The sequence below is a fragment of the Cyanistes caeruleus genome, chromosome 3 (assembly GCF_971803275.1).
Source record: "Cyanistes caeruleus chromosome 3, bCyaCae1.hap1.1, whole genome shotgun sequence".
In the NCBI taxonomy this organism is placed as follows: Eukaryota; Metazoa; Chordata; class Aves; order Passeriformes; family Paridae; genus Cyanistes; species Cyanistes caeruleus.
This window is the reverse complement of record NC_141703.1, coordinates 26470188-26489715: the sequence shown is the minus strand read 5'-3', so window position 1 is coordinate 26489715 and position 19528 is coordinate 26470188. Positions and strand designations below refer to the sequence as shown.

Genomic DNA, 19528 nt, shown 5'->3' with positions numbered 1-19528 from the left:
TGTTTGTCCACACTTTTTAGAGCCACAGCCTTCCTGGCCGTCTGCACACTGTCACTGCTTGTTGTGACTGTCAACATCTGGCCTCACCTTCCACTGGTGAAGTGAAGGCTGTCTCCTGTTTGTTACCTGCCAGAAATCTGTCTGTAATTTCATGAACATTTTTAAGACAGGCCATGGAAAGAAGTGGTTCAGGCTTTCCCATGCTTCTGGCTGCTTGTGTCCATACACACCCCTTTGTGCTGACACACAACTTCTGGCAGCTGCTTGACCAATGTTGTATTTTATTTTTTCCCCCTCATGCTTTTTAAATTGAAACAGGCCTTAATCCTGTGTATTCTGGAAACTGCACTTTTCTTCTCCTGTAATGCAGAGGAAGGAAAATGACCAAGGAAAGATTCTCTTTCTGCAGCCATGCTGGGTGGAGGTGTTTGAGCTAAGTAATGAGCAGTGTGTGTTTAGCCATACTACACGAATACATCTGTAAATCAGTGGTATGTACTTCTCCCTAAATATCTTCTATGAGCCACCACTTCCCATATACAGAAACTTTTCTTGCTTTGCAGCCAAAGTACTTGTAAAGGGTCCCTAGACTTTTTTAAACCTTTCCCCACCATTGCTGGAGCAGTTCTGGGGCAACATATTTGTGTTTAGCACAGAAAGGTGGTTCCTCAGAGGCTTTAAGCCTGTGGGCTGTCCAAACAACTTTGTCTCATCAGTCAGAGCCACACAGGCAAGGAACAACAGATACATTCATTTGTACTTATTTAATAAAGAGGAGAGCTCCTGTAGATAGCTTTGTAGCAATCTGTAGGCTTTGCTGTGGTTAAGCTACCAGAGGCAACATTTAGAGGCAGTGTTCTGTATTTAGCAAGATGACATCTTGCAGCATGCCTGAAGGAACAGGCCACTGAACTCCTGTTGAAAGTCAGAGTGAGCTGGGAGCCTGGCTCCCTGATCATCCTTTGAGAATTCCAGCATGTGTATGTAATTAGTCACATTTAAATGTCTGTATTTATTCAGTGTCCCCAGCTGCTCCATCAAGTGTTGTCTTATATCTTGTCTCTTAGTTTTAAAAAAGCTTGGAAACATCTGCTTTGGAGAGCTCACCCCTCCTCCCTTCTGCTTCTTTTATTCTCCCACCCAGTAAATCTATATAGCTAAATAACAACATATGGGCTTCAGAGGCCACTGCTGTCTTTCATATGTAGCAACACAGTTTTCCAGTAAGCAATTTGGAAGTCTACAAATACATTATCAATGCTGAAATTTTATTTGTTAAGTGAAGCTTTTGTAGCTTTGGTATGGAAGACATGGCTGCTCTGCATTAATTTATGAATTAAATGCTGTGCAACTCTCTTGAGAGCTCTACAAGGTGTATTCCAACCACGTGGAACAAAGTTGAATGGGCAGTTTACAAGAGCAAGCAGGAAAGGAGACAATAAGTAAGTATGACATCCCTGAGATAAACACTTCAGAAATTATTAAAAGAACAGTGACTGATCTATGGGCTTTAAAAGCCTTCTGGAGAGGAAGAGAGAGATAAGGAAGAAGGTTTCATTTGTCAAGTGTGGTTAAAGCAGGTCTCTGCCTAGGGGTGTGAGTCCTGGGACTTGGTGATGGTTCCCTAGCCTTCCCTGCCATGTGAATAGAGCACAGAGCATGCAGTGGGCAGCATCTGACCTTCCTCTCTGATTGCTCACATTATAGATCTGAATTTCCTTGTCTATGAGCATTGCTGCTCACTGGTTGACAGTCATCGCCCTAAATCAGATTGACTTTATGTAACTGTTTAAAAGTCTCTTATGCAATATGCTGTTTCTAAGGTTAAGGTAAATGATGCTTCAATTTGAAAATTTCAGAGTCTCATCCTTTTTGTTTTGTTGGTCACAACTCACAAAGGGCAAAGTTACCGTTAAGTTACAATTACCAGCCATTAAGTCTGGTTGTAAGGGCTGAGATAATGGCCATTCCTGCTTTCGGATCAGCAGTCTGGATCCTAATCTAAAGCCTAAATGGAAAACACAATCCCATTCTGTCTGGTGCAGGTTTGCTGTTTCCTCCTGTGATTGTATTTGGAGGCACCTTGAAAAACTCTACAGGAGTGTAGCTAGTCCTTCTATCATGGAACTTGTTTAAATGCATTTGTGTAAAATTAAAACATACAGGCGTCATCTCTGAGTCATATGAGAATTTCCCTTTACTAGCTAGCTTGTCTCCTGCTTTTCTCATTTATGTTGGAGCTAGCTGACTTTCTAGTACATAACTATCTTAATCAAATACCATGAAGAGGTAAAGAATTTGTCTAAAGGGTTGGATTAAAGAGAAAGCTTGGAAATGCATGGCTATGTTTACCTATTGATGCTGAAGACCAAATTTTGTTGGCTTTCTGTTGTGGTACTCTCTCTAATGCTGGTGAGAGCAGGAATGCAGGCAGAGTGACCAGTGGAGTTTTAGACAATACTTTTCTCTGCTGTTTCGTTGGGAGAGTGTTGTTTGTTTGTTTTTTCTGAATTCAGTTTTAATGCAGAAAACACTTGGACTCACTAGCTTGATGAAATTTCTTAAATCTCTTATAGTAATCAGATTTTCTTTAATAGGTGGTGGTGAAATCTAGTTCCTTGCCAGTGGTGTAGAGCAGGGTTTGCTCCTCTCTTTTGAGCGTGGTGTGCTATAGACAGTATTTTCCTTTTCCAAGTTGAAGCTGGTGTTCTCCCAAAGCGTCAGCAGGAACCAGGGCGTGTTTCTTCATGGAGGCAATGTTTTGTTGCTTTGTGAGGCAGTACTGCTCAGTCTCAGGCTCTTGATGGCTATGTTGGTGTGGTGCAGGGCTGCACCACAGTGTGGAGGTAGCCTGAGGCCAGAGCTGGCAGTGGCTGCTTTTCCTGTTACAGCTGTTTCCTATGTCACAGCTCTCGGTGCTCTTTGCTTACATCCACAATGGGTCCATGAGCCACCCATCCCTCTTGGGTTTGCTGCTTCCAGTTTAGAGGACATACATTTGTGTTGCATTAGAAAAGTTTCCATGCCACTGCAGAGACACACAGCCAGCTTTGAATTCACTTCAGGCTCAAATGAAGCTTATTTTCCTGCCTAAAACATGACCCACATCACTTAGGGGAAAAAAAAGGTATTGCTAAGTACAAGAAGGCCAGTTTAATGTATGCATCAATCAGGTGAACTCAGAGTATTTTGAAAAATTTCAACTTCTGTTTCCTCCTGGGAAGGAATGCTAATGAAGGTATAAAGTGGTTTCATGGCTTCATTTTGAATAAACTCATGCATCCATTAAATGTGTTCCTTTCTCTGGAGGGCAAGCCCTGCATCAAGCTGTGCATTTTCCTGCAGGATTGCAGCTTGATCATGCTTTTACTCTTGTATGGGTTTCGTAACTGATGGGGGAACGTGGTCAGAGGTTAAATCACATAGTATCTGGTACTTTTATCATGAAATGCTGCAGTGCTGTGGGGTTTGGGAGTACAGAGGGGAAGAGATATGTATCTTTATAAGGCTTTAACATAGTGCATCAATTTTTTCTTCTTTCCTCCCAGCTCTCATAACACTGAGTTTACACTTTCTCTGCTGTGCTTCTCCATCTTTACCAAAACCTCTGTTGACTGTTTTGTGGGCTAAACCAAGTTTCAGTTGTTCTCCATTAAACCTCTGTTATATAGAAATACTGTCTTCTGCTACTGCTGTTTCCACTAAATGAAATTTGTTTAACGCTTCTTTGTTTTTGTATTCAGTGTTTTCTTCAGTGCTTCTCCTCTGTTCATGAAATTTTTATGCAAATCACATACAAGTGTCATTTTACCTGTAATCCCAATCAACAGCAACTTCAATTAGACTCACTTGTTTTAAAGTGCTCAACATTTTGAGATTGGATAGTCATCATGTGACTCTCTGGAATAAAACTCGGTTTGTAATTAAAGACTCAAATGTAAGTCTTAAGCCATTCTGTTTCAGCAGTAAATGCTGCTGTGTAAGTAACGTGACAGTACTTCCTATTTTACACAGAGTAGACACAGACTGGGATTATAAATGGAGGCAAATTATTCAAGCATAAATCCTTATGGTAAATGATTTAATTTCTAAACGTGCTTGAGGTCAGTCACAGTGTTTGGGTGCTTTGGGGGCATTAGAGAGTGTTCCTGTAGTATCCATGTTTATAAAAAGTGCCTGGATTTTTGAGAACTGTGAATTGTTAGCACCTTCAATAGGCTGTCAGTGCCCCAAATATCTGCAGTTTTTACTTCACTGATGTCCTTCAGTGATGATCAGCTGGAGGAGTTCAGTTGCATTTGAGGTAGGGCCCTTGAAAAAACCAGCTAGCTGTCTTGTAACATGACCTATATCAAAAGCTTCTTTGGAGTACACGGTATTTAGCATAATACAAGGGTGAATTTATACCCTGTTTCATTCTGAGTGACTTGAGATTTCTACAGCTTCTGTGGCAGACTCCATCCAAAACCAATGCTGGAAAAGTTTCTAAAGGAGCAATGTGATGAGGCACATACTGCAAATCACAGTTGAGACATCAAGGTAGGATAGAAATGAGGGAAGCTGGAGGGTAAAGAGGAAGCTGCAGGGCCCCAAGTGTTGAGGTTGGATGGTTTCTTTTTTGTTGGTTATTTTTTTTTTTTCAGCTATAAGGAGAGTAGAGACATGGTACACAATACCTAGGAAGAGCTTGCCATTAACTAACTTCATTGTTCACAGAAGGATTTGTTGAGAGGAAGTTATTGTAAAAAGTTATACAGTAGATGTGGCAATAATGAAAAAGTATCTCTTGCTTATCTCTTGCCCATCTGGAATCATGTTCATGCTTCTGTGTACATTATTTTACTGAGAATTCAACTAGTTATGTGCTATGACTGAGTACTTTCCAGTGTCCACAGTGCTAAAATCACCTGGTGTCAACTGTATGTCCCCCTATTTCTCTGTTTTGGTGTAAACTTTTGACTTGGATGCCATTTTTTGGAAATTTCAGTAAGAATTTGTTGTGGAAAAATTCATCTATTTTGCCAGTTATATATTTGTAACATAAAAAGCACTTCTGAGTCAGGTTAAAAATCTTTCAATACATATTTTTAACTTAACATTACTTTGAGACCTGTCATTTTCACTACAAGGTAGGTTGCTAGTTTCTCTCATCTTTTTGTTCCCACAAATACTAGGAGAAAAGGGAAATACTCTGAAAGAAACTTCAGTAAGCACAGAAATTGTCTAGGAGGCTATGCTTTTGGAGGTAGTAATGTCTGCAGTTAATTTTAACTTATGTTACTGTTGACTTGGTTCCAAGCTGATGGTTTTGTAATAATTTCATAGAAGCTTCAAATAGAGGCAACAATTCAGCTAGACTATACAGCTGCAGATGTACTCACTGTGTACAGTTTGACCCTTTTACTTGACAGTCACTGCTGTATTGTCCAGTTTTATGCCCCACCAGCCCAAACATATTTGTAAAAGGTGGCACAGTATGACAGCAGACTCTCACTATTTATGTGCTTTTCAGTCAGAAGCTGCTGAGATCTGCTGTGTGCAGCCCTGTCCTCCCTAGGGGCATCCAGGGGTGCTTTCTTCTCTGCATAGTCAGAGTTTAATAAAAATAGTAGAACTGGAGTATCTTTTGAAGTCTCTACCACTTATTCAAATTTTGTGGAAAATGCCAGCTGATTAAAAAAAAAAGTCATCAGCAGGCAATTGATTGACAAGTATAGACAGAAAGCATTTTCTCTTAAGGTTCTATCTTTAGGAGACTGGGCTAAAAAGCATGTTGTTAAACTCAGAAGTATTCATGGAAGAGCTACAGGAAAAATCAAAGAGCTGGTAAATATGTCTTATAGTGAGTGACTGCTGGATTTATGCAAGAAAAACTTCGATGACACCAAGATGGGCGGGAGTGTTGATCTCTTGGAGGGTAGGAAGGGCTCTGCAGAGGGGCCTGGACAGGCTGGATTGAAGGGCTGAACCAGCAATAGAGGCTGCAGCTTGAGTACTCTGTCCAGCTCTGGGCTCAGTTTTGAAGGACCTTGAGGTGCTGAAATGTGTCCAGAGGAGGGCAGTGAAGCTGATGAAGGGCATGGAATGGATGTCCTGCAAGGAGTGTTGGGTTGTTCAGCCTGGAGAGGAGGAAGCTCCAAGGGGACCTTCTCACTCTTTACAACCACCTGAAAGGAGGCTGTAGCCAGGTGGGGGGTTGGCCTCTCCTCCCTGGCAACCAGCAACAGGACAAGAGGACACAGTCTTGAGCTGTGCCAGGGGAGGATTAGGCTGGACATCAAGAAGAAATTCTTCACAGAAAGGGTGACTGGGCATTGGAAAAGGCTGCCCAGGGAGGTGGTGGAGTCACCATCCCTGGAGGTGTTTAAGAAAAAACTGAGTGTGGCACTTAGTGCCATGGTCTACTTGACAAGGTGGTGTTAGGTGATAAGGACTTGATGATCTCAGAGGTCTTTTACCTCGATGATTCAGTGTAATCTCAGTATGCACATTCACATTCACATTCAGTCCTCTGAATGTATGGTTACTTATTCCTACCGTAAGTGATAACCAATATTTGGAAGCTCAAGACTAGTGGGAAACAAACAGTAAAACCATTGGGGGTGGGGAGTGAGTTTGTTTTTGTCATGATCGTTAATCAGCAAACAATTTCATGTAGAACATTGTGAGGATATTTTTATAGTTGTGTTTCCTTTGAGTTAAATTTTGATTGCTCTTCAGAAACGTGTTCTCAAGATGAAGTAAGCATCACGAATTTGTTGCACAAATTTACTAGGTGTGAGCTTTCACCACTGTCTCAAGAGGCCAGACTATGTGTTTCCAAAGATCCCTTTTTGTCCCAAGCTATGAGAATAAACATAACACCAGTATGAACTCTTTCTGCAATAACTGGAATTAAAAAGCTGATGTGGGCTACTAATTAAAACTGGTTATACCAACATACTTATCTGACTGTGCCCTAATTTGCATCTTGTTTTTCCATAACATTTCCATTAATTTTGTGAATTCTAGTTGGAGACCATTTTTATGTTCACTGTGACACAATTTGTATAACTTTAGCCCAGTTCTCTTATCAGAACAAATGCACTGTATCAGCATTACTTTGGAACTTAGCTGGCAAACATAACTGCCATCAGGTCTCAGCAGGGCTGATGAATCAACTTAATTTGAATTCCTTAATGAAAGTAGGAAGTGTAGAACAAATTGCTGCTTTTTAATAATAGCTATTGTTAATCAAGATCCCAGATTGTCTGATTATTCACATAAATGTAATCAAGCATTGTTCTGAGCTGTTTCAAGTTGAGTTTTTTAAAGCATTAAAGGTTCCACCTACCTCAGGTGTGCCAATGCATTCTCATTACAGAGGATTGTAGCCTCTGTGAAGGGTTTGAATGCACCTTTGATTGCTTTCTTGTTCCACAAATAATTACTTATTTTCTTTATAAATGGAAACCTATTTTTGTTTTGCTTTCATTTAGAAAGGTGTATTTGTTACTACATCGAATTAAATATATAACGTGAAAATTTATGTAGAAGAGTATCCTTATATTTGGATAGGGATGAGAAGAAGCTGGCTGGGTTTACATTCTGGTGGTGCTTCAGCTTTCATTAAACCATCTCATTCCTTTGTATTCCCTTCCTGTGTGCATCCCCCGTCACCCAAAAGATGCTTCTCAGCTGATGCATTCTCTTGGCCCCAGAGTTCTGGGTTGTTGGGCTCTTTGGTTCAAATGTGTCATGACATGTAATTTAGATGCTGTTTTCCAGTCTGCTATACTTCATGTTCTCCCAGTTGTTCCAGATGTTTGTCTGCTCAAGTCACTTACTAGCATGTCTAATTTTTTATTTAAAGTATTACTGGCTATGGCCAACCTGGGATATCTGTTTGACATGACCATACTCGGCACTTGGGAGGGAACTCTTGCTCAGCAGTTGGGTAGGAAAGCCCTAAGATGAGATGCTTCTGTCTATCTCTTCTGTTTCTTAGCGTTGAATGCCGCCACTCTCACACACCCACACTTACCCACTCCCCACCAGGGTGCCTTATTTCCTTCTCTCTGTCATAATTTAAAGCTTCTGCTTTTAAATTTTTCCTTATCTTTTACTTCATAATCAGATTCCTGCCAGTAGGCTTAAAAGCTTTCGGGTGATTTCTTGGTAACTTTTGCTCTGCCATGTATCACACTTTCTTAGGGATAAGTGTCAGTTATTCTGACAGCTTCTTCATTCTGTCTTCCTTCTTGTCATGTGGGTATCAAACATCTAATAGTTGTGGATGCTTCTGGCCTCTGCTGGCTGGTGGAGGGGAAAAGTCAGGACATGTTCTTGCAGCTTGTTTTGTTTGCTATGTGCTCACGCATGTACACAGTGACACGCAATCGCTACCTGAAAGGAAAGGTTGTGCTGTGTGTCCCTGCAGCTCCTTCCTGGGAGCAGGTTAATCTTGGACAGGTCTCTAGTCAGAGATCACTTCAGTTTTCTTTCCATAAAACCTATATTTCCCATACAGAACACTGAGACCAATATACTTTTCTAAGCAAAGAAAAATGACATGGGAGTTTTTTGTGTCATAGTCTGGCTTCGTTATTTAGCCATAACAGCCATTCTGCCTCTGACTCTCATGGTGCCTTTTTGTCTTCATTCTTTTCTTATCAGCCTGTACAGACAGGGTCTCATTGCTTCCATTTAGGATTGGCACAGGCCACAGTCAGCTCAGCTAAAGCTGCTGGCCGGGCTGTAATAATTTGCTGTGTATTGTAATCATTGCTGTTTTGTGCTTCAATTCTTTTGCATTTCTCACCACACTGCATTAACGTGAGCGCTTCTGCAACTACCTTGATATGTTGATCCATATCTTGGCTTCCTGCCATACTACATGAAATTCGAATTTCTTCACTTGCCCCTACAAGAACCAATACAGTATTATCATTAATACCATTTCTGATTGTGCTTCTTCTTTTGTTTTGCTATTCCATTATAATTTTTATGTACTACTTGCTTTGCTTTAACTTTTTGCATCTTTTGTCTGCTCTGAATACCGGCATGTACTAGAAATAACTTCTTGCGTAGCCTTTCTCTTTTCTCTCCTGTTGTTAAGTTCTTGTTCCCTGTTAATAGCTGGGGTTGCCAGTCTGAGACCAAGGCAGAAGGAAATGATGATGTCAGTGCCAGGAATAGTCACTAAATCAGAGTAGTTGAAAATTTCAGTGAGCTTGTGTCTCTACTTAAAGCCTCAGGACACTGCCATAGAGGATAATTTAACCATTTTTTAGTATTGACATAGCTGAAGAGTTTTCTGAAGAGGCTTTTAGGAAGCTTGCAACTCTCCTGTAATTGGCTCATAAACTTTACTAATGGATTAACTCCTTGTCCTGCAAGAACAGGACGGCTGACACATGTTTTTTAGTCTGCTCTCTTTAGTATAGAGTACAGATGGTACTCTGTAAATGTGTCCTTTTAAAGGTCTTTCTAGAGTGGATATTGGAAAGCAAATGGGATGTTTTGAACTGTAGTATGGAGGACATCTCCTATATTAATAGCAGAAAAAAAGTCTGTTTTTAAACTTCTACGAAATGTGTAGATGTTTAACTACATGAGAAGTTTGCAGTTTATTTGAAGTAATACTGGTTTTAGGGATGCATACGTATTGACAGTATACCTTACTGTTCATGGGTGGTTTTTTTTGCATTGAGGTAGTTTTACTGTAATATCTGTAATAGGATTTGGTAAAATGGGGAAGTAGGGGCTCATTAGCTTTCTATTATTTGTTGGCTTTGTATGAATATTTGTCCCTCTTTTTCTGTAAAATATCTTCAGTAAAATACCTGGGAAAGAAATTTTTGCTTGAACAAAGACAGTCAATTCCTCTTCCTTTGCTCTCTCAGAAGGAAATCACCATTACTAGCCTTGTGTTAACAGGAGTTGTGTGTGCCAGAAATTCTGTGCATACAAAGCTTTCCACTTAAGACCAAAAGCTAATCTGCATGCTGCATGAGGCTGCAAAAACTCATGTAGGTCAGCTTGGGAAGGAATCTATTCAGGGTAACACAGGTTTAAGAACATGTTTAAATTTGTTGGACTGTGACAATTTTCAGCTGAACTGGAAATGGGGAAGAAAAGGTTGTGCTTAAATGGGGTTGCAGCTGTAATCTCAGTTTCAAGGTTTCTATTGTACTTTAGGTTTTGGGGAGTATTCTAAAGGGGAAAAAACCAAAATAGTTGCCTGCACAGCCTATTTGTCTTATGTCTTTAAGGTCAGTCAAAATGGGAGTAGTTTTGTGAGTATAAATATATTCTGTATATAAATAAAGGTTTCAGAGTCAACACCTCAAATGCTGTAAAACTCTTTTTTCTAAGGGAATACACATTGAGTAAATTGCTGGTCCAGGTGAAGTGCCATTTGTTTGAATGGGGCAGGATTTCATTTAGTGCCACAGATCTTTGTGGCAGAATGAGTTGCCACATGAAGGGAGGAAGAGTAGCTCCAGTTAACTGTTAATCCTCTCAAATGTTAAGGAGATGACAAGTGTTTATTTTTGCATTATAAGCCAGAACTTGTTTGTTCATGAAAATAAAAGGAGGAGAGTATTATCCAGATAAGACAGGGTACTGCTGGAGTTTCTCAAGGAGAATGGTTTTCCTGGAGGGCCAGTGAGAGTGGTGGGAGGCCAGACTCTGGAGAGCAGCAATGTGGATGAGGATTAAATAAAGACTCTGGTTGCAGGTTTCCTGGAGAGATGAAATAAAGCAGTGGGACAATGTCTTGAAAAATCATGATGCCAAATCAAGTATTGATGTATTTTGTTCAGTATGGCTCTGTCTACTTGGACATTGTTCCATCCTTTCCTTTCCCTGGTTCATTCTACCATGGTGGCATGGTCAGTGGTCACCAGACACCACACAGTGCTGTTACATTTTGTGTCTGTGTGGGAGATAACTGGAAGGTGAACTAGGGCACATCATTGTAGGCAATTCCCAGGATGTGAGAATCTCTATCAGAGGAAACTGGTCTGTTCCCACTACAAAACAACATTCAGGTGAGAAGAATAGTAGGAAATCTTGTTTTGGTACAAATAGATCACTTACAAAAGTCAAGGAATAGGGACTTTTGAAATAGTCTTTGACTGGAGTTTAGTTACTGAGAAGTGGGTATGATCCTTTGGCTTCAAATGATCATCCAGAGGACAAGGACTTGATTCAATATGTGGATTCCATATTCTTAGGGACAGGGGGAAGTTTTAGAGTATGGATTGGTAAAGAAATTTTGAGAGGGTTGGGACACAATAATTGTAATATTTTTGATGATGAAGGCAGAGTGGAATTACAGGATTGAGTAAACTGTAAAAAAATTTGTCTTATTCCAGAAGAAACTGGCCACTTGGTCAGCCCCTTGGCAAAAAGGGTTTGTGTGTTTGTTAAATGCTCAGTGGACATCCAGTAGATTACTTTGTGGAAGTGAAGGGGAAGCAGAAAGCTTGTCTGAAGGCGCACAAACAGATGTAGTACTTGGTCAGACTCAGCCCAGGATGCCGACTCTGAGTTTATCTAGGAGATAAAGAATTACAAGTGCAGTCATACAGTGACACACTCTCCTGGCCTCTGAAAATTTATGATTCAGGGAATTCATGAGCTAGACATGGCACTTCTCTGTTTATTAGTGGTGAATGCACTTTGTCTGAATTATATTCAAAGCTCCTCTGAGACATGTGAATGTAACTGGTTTATTAAGGCTGTGATAAAGGGAACAAGAAGCAGGCCTGGTAATAATTCCTGCTTGCAGTGGAAGGTGTAAGTCAGTTCACTGGACTGAGAGCAGCTACCACGTGCCCACCCAGATGTGAGCTTGGCCAAGGTGTATGTGAAAGTCTGTCATGCAGCATTACAGCAAAGCTCCTCCTAAACCACTAGGAATGAGAAAGGAGCTCAGCTCGTGGTGCAAAGCTGCACCAAAAGAAAAGAATATTAAGGGATGAACTGAACATTACAAGGAAAGGATACCATGTCTTTGCTGTCAGACTAGGCAAAAAGACTGGACTGCTCTATTATTGAAGTTAAAGAGTTCCAGCCTTATTTTATGTGTCATGAGAAGCCCAGTCACAAGGAGAGACTGTGTAGAGGTGTTCTGTTACCCCTGGAAGAGAAAGTATTTAGGGTAGTACCTATATTACAAGATGACTCTAGTCATCTGGAAAAATTGGGAAGGAAAAAAAAAAAGAGTGAGAGATCTAGAGCGACTTCAGAAGATAAGTCATATACCCAGCTCTGGGAAATGTACTTTACCAAACAAGTACTTAGCATAAGCCAAAGACGCATTGTTTTGATGACAGTTCTAACAAATCTACCACAAGTTTGCTTTTAAGTTGGTCCTTGTCTAGTCAGGCTTACCTCACAAAGTACTGAGTGTTCAAGTAATCATTAGATCACCAGAGCAAGCAAGGAGGAAGTCTCTTGTCTTTAAAATGATACAGAGCAGAACCTGAGTATGGCCAAAAAAATGTGCATGTGAGATGGAATGAAAGTCTCAAGATAAAGAAATGAAAGAGAGGTGGAACAAGCAGAGGCTGGAAATAGAGGAATGGTAAGATAGATGAGCAAACTTGCTAAGTATCTATATTGAGCTCAGAAACCAATAAATTAACATGTATGGTACAGCAATAGAAAGAAATCGTATTGAAAAAATTATGTATTTATTTTCTCTTGAGGAATCACAGTGAGACAAGAGTCTGATTTGAGAAGGAGAATGGGAATGGTGTGCTGGTCCCTACCCTAGGCTGAAAGTGGGGAAACAACTGAGCCTGACTTAGTAGACTGGAAGTGATTTATTCTGGAAAAATAGTAAATACACATAGGAGTTTTAAGAGCAACTGTGTCACTTCTGGTTTCTTTTTTTTTGTCTGTTTTTGCCTTGATTGTCCATTCTGACACACAAGGAGGATGATGACACATGTGCATCTTGAACTAATCACAAAGCCTGTGATTTCTAAATAATTTTTACGGTTCCAGGGCAGGAGCATGGAATGCCTGTGGGCTTGGATCATTCTCATGTTGCTCACCTGTGTTAATCCTGGTTTTGAGTATGTTTGTGTAGGGGCTGTGTCAGAGATTACAGCCTCCAGTGCTTAGCTGGCAACCCAGAGGCAGAGGAAATGCCTGTACTGTCAGATATGAGCTACTTAGTCTTTGTTGAAAAATGTCTCTTTTCTTCAAGACCTTCTGCTCCTGCCACCCTCTCAGCTTCTGTAGACATCAGGGCATACTTATGGTATGTTTAGGTTTTTGAGGTTTTCTCTTGCCCACTGGGAATTTTCCATAGCTTGTTTACTCTTCTGAAGGTTTGGTCATGAACCACACTGAAAACTGAACTGCCTAGTTTCTTGAAACGTATTAATTTTATAAACCACAAGCAAAATACAGTGAGGCAGCTGCATTGAGAGTTTTCTCACATGACCCAGCACTAACCTTAGCTCTGCCCAGCCAGGCAAGCTGTGAGGGATGGCTCACTCTGCCCCAGCTGGGCTCCAGACAGCTGATGGTGAGAAATTACCAGTTGGGTAGACAAGATTCTGGCAGCCACCGGACTATTTCTTCTCTCTGGGGTCTGGTGGGTTGACTTGTAATTCTTGAATAATCTTCATTGTCTAGGATTTTTTTTCATTATTCTAGTACATGTAAGTTAAGTTAATTCTGCAGATGACTAGAGCCAAGGGCATTTTATTTTTTACTTTGTTCACTGCTTTCCACTAGACCCCCCCCTTTCCCAAGATCATATCTTTATTACACATTTTTGTCCTTTTTCATCTAATCCAGATATGAACTGTCAATCTAAATAACATGATGGCCATATGGCATAATTGAGATTCCATTTTATTGTCTCTGAGTAGCTGACATTCTGTTCTAGATCTTTTCCTGCTTGCCAGGTAAAGCCAGTATTTTGGTACCAGGCTGGGAGAGAGGAGCATTAATTGACTTAGCAACTTTCCCATGACTGAAGAAAATGACTGTTAAAAAACCAGTCCTAACATTACAGTATCCTGTGGCTAAGGAGAGTATTCTAACATAAGGCAACCAGACCTGTGCATTGTTGAATTTTATTTTTTCTCCTCATAATGCTTTGTAAGAGACAAGAATCAGAATGAGCTCTCCAAACACAGCCTTCTTTCCTCAAAATTCCAAAGATTCAGTATTTTGCCTAATTTCTTTAACATTTTTAAACAGTAACTGCTTTTAAATTACCTGAAAGACTTGTGATACAGTCTGTTGGTGTGTTTCCTGTTTTCCCACATTTCATTTCTTTCAAGGTTGTTTTTGCTTTCCTTATTCCAGCTGCACACAAAGAAAGATCTTACTCTTAAGTCATCATGACTGCACAAGAACATCTGTGTATTTTGTTTTATTCTTTTTTTTTTTTTCCTTTTGGTTTTTCCTTTTTCCCCAGAGAACAGAACAACTACCCTACTGTGTAAAATGCCCCTCTAGTCTAGCCTAGTAGTGATGCTCCCTGGTGAGTGATACTTCAAGTGGTATGATTGCTTCAGTGTTGCACCCTTCCTGATTACCAATTTGGGATTTCCTGAGCTGAAGGAGGCTTCTGGACCATTAAGCTTTAATAGCTGCCTACAAACCTATACTCCATGAATTTTTATAGTGCTGGTTTTAATCCACATATTCTTTCAACCTCCACAACACCCCACACCAGTAAGTTTGGCAATTTCATTGTGTAGAAAAAGTACTTCCTTTGTTTCTTTTTAAACCTGTCTGGTAATTTCATTGTGTGCCCCATAATTATTTTGTGAGGAAATGCTCTTTACACCATTCATGATTTTGTAAGCTGTTTGTGGATGGATAACTTCTGTTTTCTGAGCTGTTGAGTACAGACCTGGGAGAGCTATGAGTGGTTGGAAGCTATCTGTTGTTCTTCTCCATGTGTTCTGGAGAGCACAAACAATTCAAATTGTAGGTGTCCAGTGATGTACATGGATGTGTTCTCTCCAACCAGCTGGTGATACTGCTTGCCTTTTTAACCATGGCTGATGATGGATGTGGTAACACAGGGCTACCCACAAGAAAAACCTTAAATTCTTCTATGTGGCAATATTAGAATAGGTCCTGTCATTGTACATGTGTACAGTTGGGGTATACATATTTTTTGTTTGGATGAGTTCACACTTCTCATCATTCCAGTTCATCTGTGATTTTTTAAAATATATTTTCTGTTTTGTTTGTGTAGTGATTTGCAAACTCTGTATGTCCTCAAGTGTAGATTATGCTCTCTAGGATCACATTCTGTTTTCTGCATACTCTTGAAAGAACTGCTTTTACTAAAGCAGGAGTCGTACTCTCTCTGGCCACATGCTCTGGCTGTTTAAATTTCACATAGCTCTTCCTGTATGGATGAGAGCTCACTTGGAATCCATTCATCAGCAGCAGAAAATTGGCTGACTGCTATAAAGCCATTGAGTTACTGTTTCATTTTAAGGAACTTCCATACTGCTTTAAGGAAGCACTGGAACACGGGAGTTTGGTTTGACATTGGCACTTGGTGTACAATTGTTCTGTTAAATAGGAATATGTTCAAGCTACATCTGCCATCCTAAAAGAATTACCAGTACTCTTGCTGTAGCTCACTAGCAAAGTGTTTCTGCTGTGAATGTGGTCCTACTGGTGTGAAGACACTGGAAGGAAAGTGATTTGTCCTTTACTTGTAAAAAAAAAAATCAAGCTGCACCTGCCTCTCCATAAAAACTTTCTGCTGGTACTTACTGATTTTCTCTCCTGCGCTGACAGGCACTCTGTCAGAAGGCTACAGTGTAAAATTCCCCATAATGTTCTTTTTTTCACATCTGCCCTTTTTAAATTCAAAAAGTGGCATTTCCCTTACAATTTTGAGTATTTGTATTACATGTGCAAAAAAACTTATTCTACACTTGCTCTGTAAGGTAAGCTAGGTGAATTTGGAGAAAGATTTGATTACTTGTAAACAGGCATCTGGTCTATTTATGAGGCCTCTGAGAGATGTGGAGATGTCAAATTCATGTGTTTCATGGGTACCTCTTGCCTCGCTGGGGCAGCATGAAGGGATGGTGAAAGGAACTAAGTCATTCCAAATGGCACAGCATGCTTTGCATTGAGGCAACCAAATCATGTGTTCTGTGTGTTGCTTGATGTTGAGGGTTCCTGAAGCTTACACCATGTATTTCCAGCTGGTGCTGGGATAGAATCTGCGGCTTGAATTTCACTGTTTGTGCTGTAGCACTCTGCAGTATCAGATATGTGCTTAAGCTAGGTGGCTCAGGGGCTTCTAAGTTCTGTCTCTGTGGATGGTAAACTTGTAGTGAAATAATAAAGTCCAGAAATCAAATCATCACATGGCCTATGCAATCCAGGCTTTTCCTAACTTCCTCTGTGGTTTTGATCTATGATTCCACTTTTACATCCAGAAAACAGAAGATAATTTTGTACTAGTGTTAGTGAATTAGCAATGAGGAGTTGACTAGGTTAGGGCTGTGCAATTGAGAAATTTGTGAGTCAGTGCATTACTGGGGGCTGTCTGTATTCAAAGACAGCTACCCAGCCTTCATTCTGAGGGGCCATGAGTAGGACAACTCAGCTATAAAATGTAATGTATCATTTCAGTTACCAGTGTGTGCCCCTTAGCATGATCTTCAGTCTTCTACTTGTAGTGCTCTGTGAACCTATCTAGATTGTACCTTCTCTGGCACCAAAATGATTCCTGTATTGATGCAGAATATTAATTTTTTTCTCTCTTTATTGAGAGGAAGTAATAATAGGCCTGTAGTTAAACTGTATTTGAAGTCTACACTATATGTTACCAAATAACTTACCTTCACTATCTGTTATATATGATATTTCACATTGCAATAATAGTAACTACTCACTTGACCAAAGAGCTTCATGGTTTGTCTTTGCTGAAATTTTTGAAAATTGTGCAGATAGATTAGCCCATTAGGTTGGAAGCAGAACTGGTTGCAGGAAAGAGTCGTGGCCACTGGCTTGTCTGACTTTGTTTCCAGTTGGTGCTGTGTTCCTCAGTAGATTTTAACTTCTGAAACATGCAGCATTCTTTCACTTTCCGGGGCTAGTTGTGTTGCGTTTTTCCTTCCTCTTCTTCTTTTTTCTTTTTTTCTCCCCCAAAGAGATGTTGGAATGAGTGAAAAAGTGCAGATTTCCCACCATTGTGTGCAGCAAACCCCAGTTTGTTCCATTTTGTTCCTCCAATGTCCCTGTTACTACTTGACTGCACAGCTGCTGAACATGGAGAAGGATGGCTGTGTCATACTGTTTCCTGGTCTATAATTAATACAACTTTACAAATAAGTCCGTGCTAAATTTTGCAAAAGCACTGAGGTCTTCATGAATGTTACTCTGAAAAATGTCTTAACTGCTTCTGGGATCTGTGGGATCTGTCTGTGTGGGTTTTTTTATATTTACAGAATAAATTCTGGTTATGTATTTTGGTGAATAAGTTGTCACTGAATTTTAAAGTGCTGACAGCTCCCATCTTGACAGCAGACTCCTACTTCATGATCCTTAAATTGCTGTGCTTGCATAATAAGAATACTTTGAGTTAAGTTTTCTCAGTAATTTAACAGTTTTTTTGACCCTTACTAAAGTTAGTATTTAAGAACAAAATGTTCAGGTATAAATTAAATGTTTCTGCTTGGTCACATTTCAATTGACTAGTGTAAAGTATCATGAAAAAACCCGAAATAAACCTATGAAAATGCTTCACTTATATTTTTACTCCAGTCTTTAATTATTTTGTCTTCATTTTCTTCTTTTGTAGAGTTTTGGAGTGCCAAGGGCTGCCCATTGTGAACGGGCAATGTGATCCCTATGCCACTGTTACCTTAGCAGGACCTTCCAGGCAAGTATTGCACATTCAAGAGCTTCCATTTTATAAGGATATTTTCTGTTTCCTTTGTCTATTAGAAATCCACTTTCTCTGATGGACAGCTGGGAGTATTTAGACACTGCTAGAATATGTTAAGTATTGGGGTGAGTGTGTGTATGAGCTACTGAATTATGCTAGTAAGTAATTTGAGACTTGTTTCAGTTTTGATTTATGTACAGATCTGAATAATCACTGAATAATTTGAATATTGCAGAGTATATAATGTGTGGTTAGTCTTAATTTATGCATCTTCTCACCTCACAGTTGGAGGCCAGTTTTTGAGCAAATTCATTGCCTAATTTTGGGCAGGGTAGAAGAAAAATGGGAATACATCAACATCTTGCCAAGTATGCATGTTTGCATGTGAATATTTAGTGTCTTCACTTTCAAGGTGTGACAAATTAATGTGTATGTCAAAAATCCTCAATGGCTCAGTCCTGTAATTTGATATATGCAGATATAACAGCGTGGATAAAATTTGGAATGAGGTTTTCATGATGAGATTCTGCATAATACTCTTCAGTTTAAATTTGGGATTCAATTTTCCCATCTGTTATAAAAATTCCCTGTGCTGTTAGATGTCACTGGTTTTTTTCTGCTTATCTAGTAATCTTTTAGGTCTGTGTCATTTTAGAAACAAAACAGCTCTGCTGTGACCTCAAAGAATCAGAGTTGGTAACATGGGTTATTAATAATGTTTTACAACAATTTATTGAAAATACTATAAATAAGAAGCATTCTTGAAAAACATTTACCTTGCATGCAGAGGAGTCTTTGAGCCTGTCTGTATTCTGTATCTTTGTTTAGGTGTGCTATGCCTTGTCTCCATTAATAGACTTATATATTTGACTTGTACGCTTTGTTTTAAGCCTGTAACTTGTTTCAAATGACTGGCTGGATGGCTGTTATTGAAATTGTAATGAGATTGATTGATTGACTAACCTTTGAATGTCCAAATGTACCTTTGACTGCTTCCCTATGCCCCCCAGTCTGGATAATGTATGACTATTGGTAATGTACTCCCTTTAGAGTAAGGAGCATAGCCTTATCCCATTCCTATCTGGGTTTTGGTGGGGGGGGAGAAGGCTTGCCTCCTATCTCCAGCAAGCAGCATGCAGCTTATTCCCATTCACTGCTTTGTAATTGCTCAATAATTGTGCTGCCTTAATCGCCTCCTGTTCTACATCCTGCTTCCCATCCCCTCCCAGAAGGGTTTATCGGTAAAGAGGCTGATTGGCAAGTGTGACTGATGAGATGGGGTTGGCAATCTGTCCTGTGTCCTGGAGGAGATTAGTCTCTCTTATCTCTCAGCTTCTCCTAGGAATAGTGGGATATTCTTAATCTGTACATCATTCTCCTCTCTGGATTTTCCAGTGCCTCTCATTTTAGAGAAGGAAAGCTGCTTTACTCAGCTGCAATTATGCAATGACAAGCATAAAAATTTCAACAAACACGCTGCTGTTTATTGTGTGATTTGTACGTAGAGTCATCAGACTTCCTGACCAGAACTCTTTCTGTGCCTCTATTATTGATGGAAAAATATGGTATACTGGTGGACAGGCCCATTCAACTCACAGGGGAAGTCTGGAGAAGCACTGGGAATTAGACCCAGCTTTA

At 40.0% G+C, this 19528-nt stretch overlaps 1 protein-coding gene across 2 annotated transcripts in view; it reads left to right on the top strand.

Annotated features, from left to right (window-relative positions):
* The window catches only part of RASA3 (RAS p21 protein activator 3), a 160371-nt gene that overhangs the window by 108886 nt on the left and 31957 nt on the right, over window positions 1-19528 (top strand). For both annotated transcript variants that reach the window (XM_023918247.2, XM_086880277.1), the window contains one exon: window positions 17804-17884. In XM_023918247.2, coding sequence (XP_023774015.1) covers window positions 17804-17884 — 81 coding nt within the window. The remainder of the gene's footprint in view (window positions 1-17803; window positions 17885-19528) is intronic.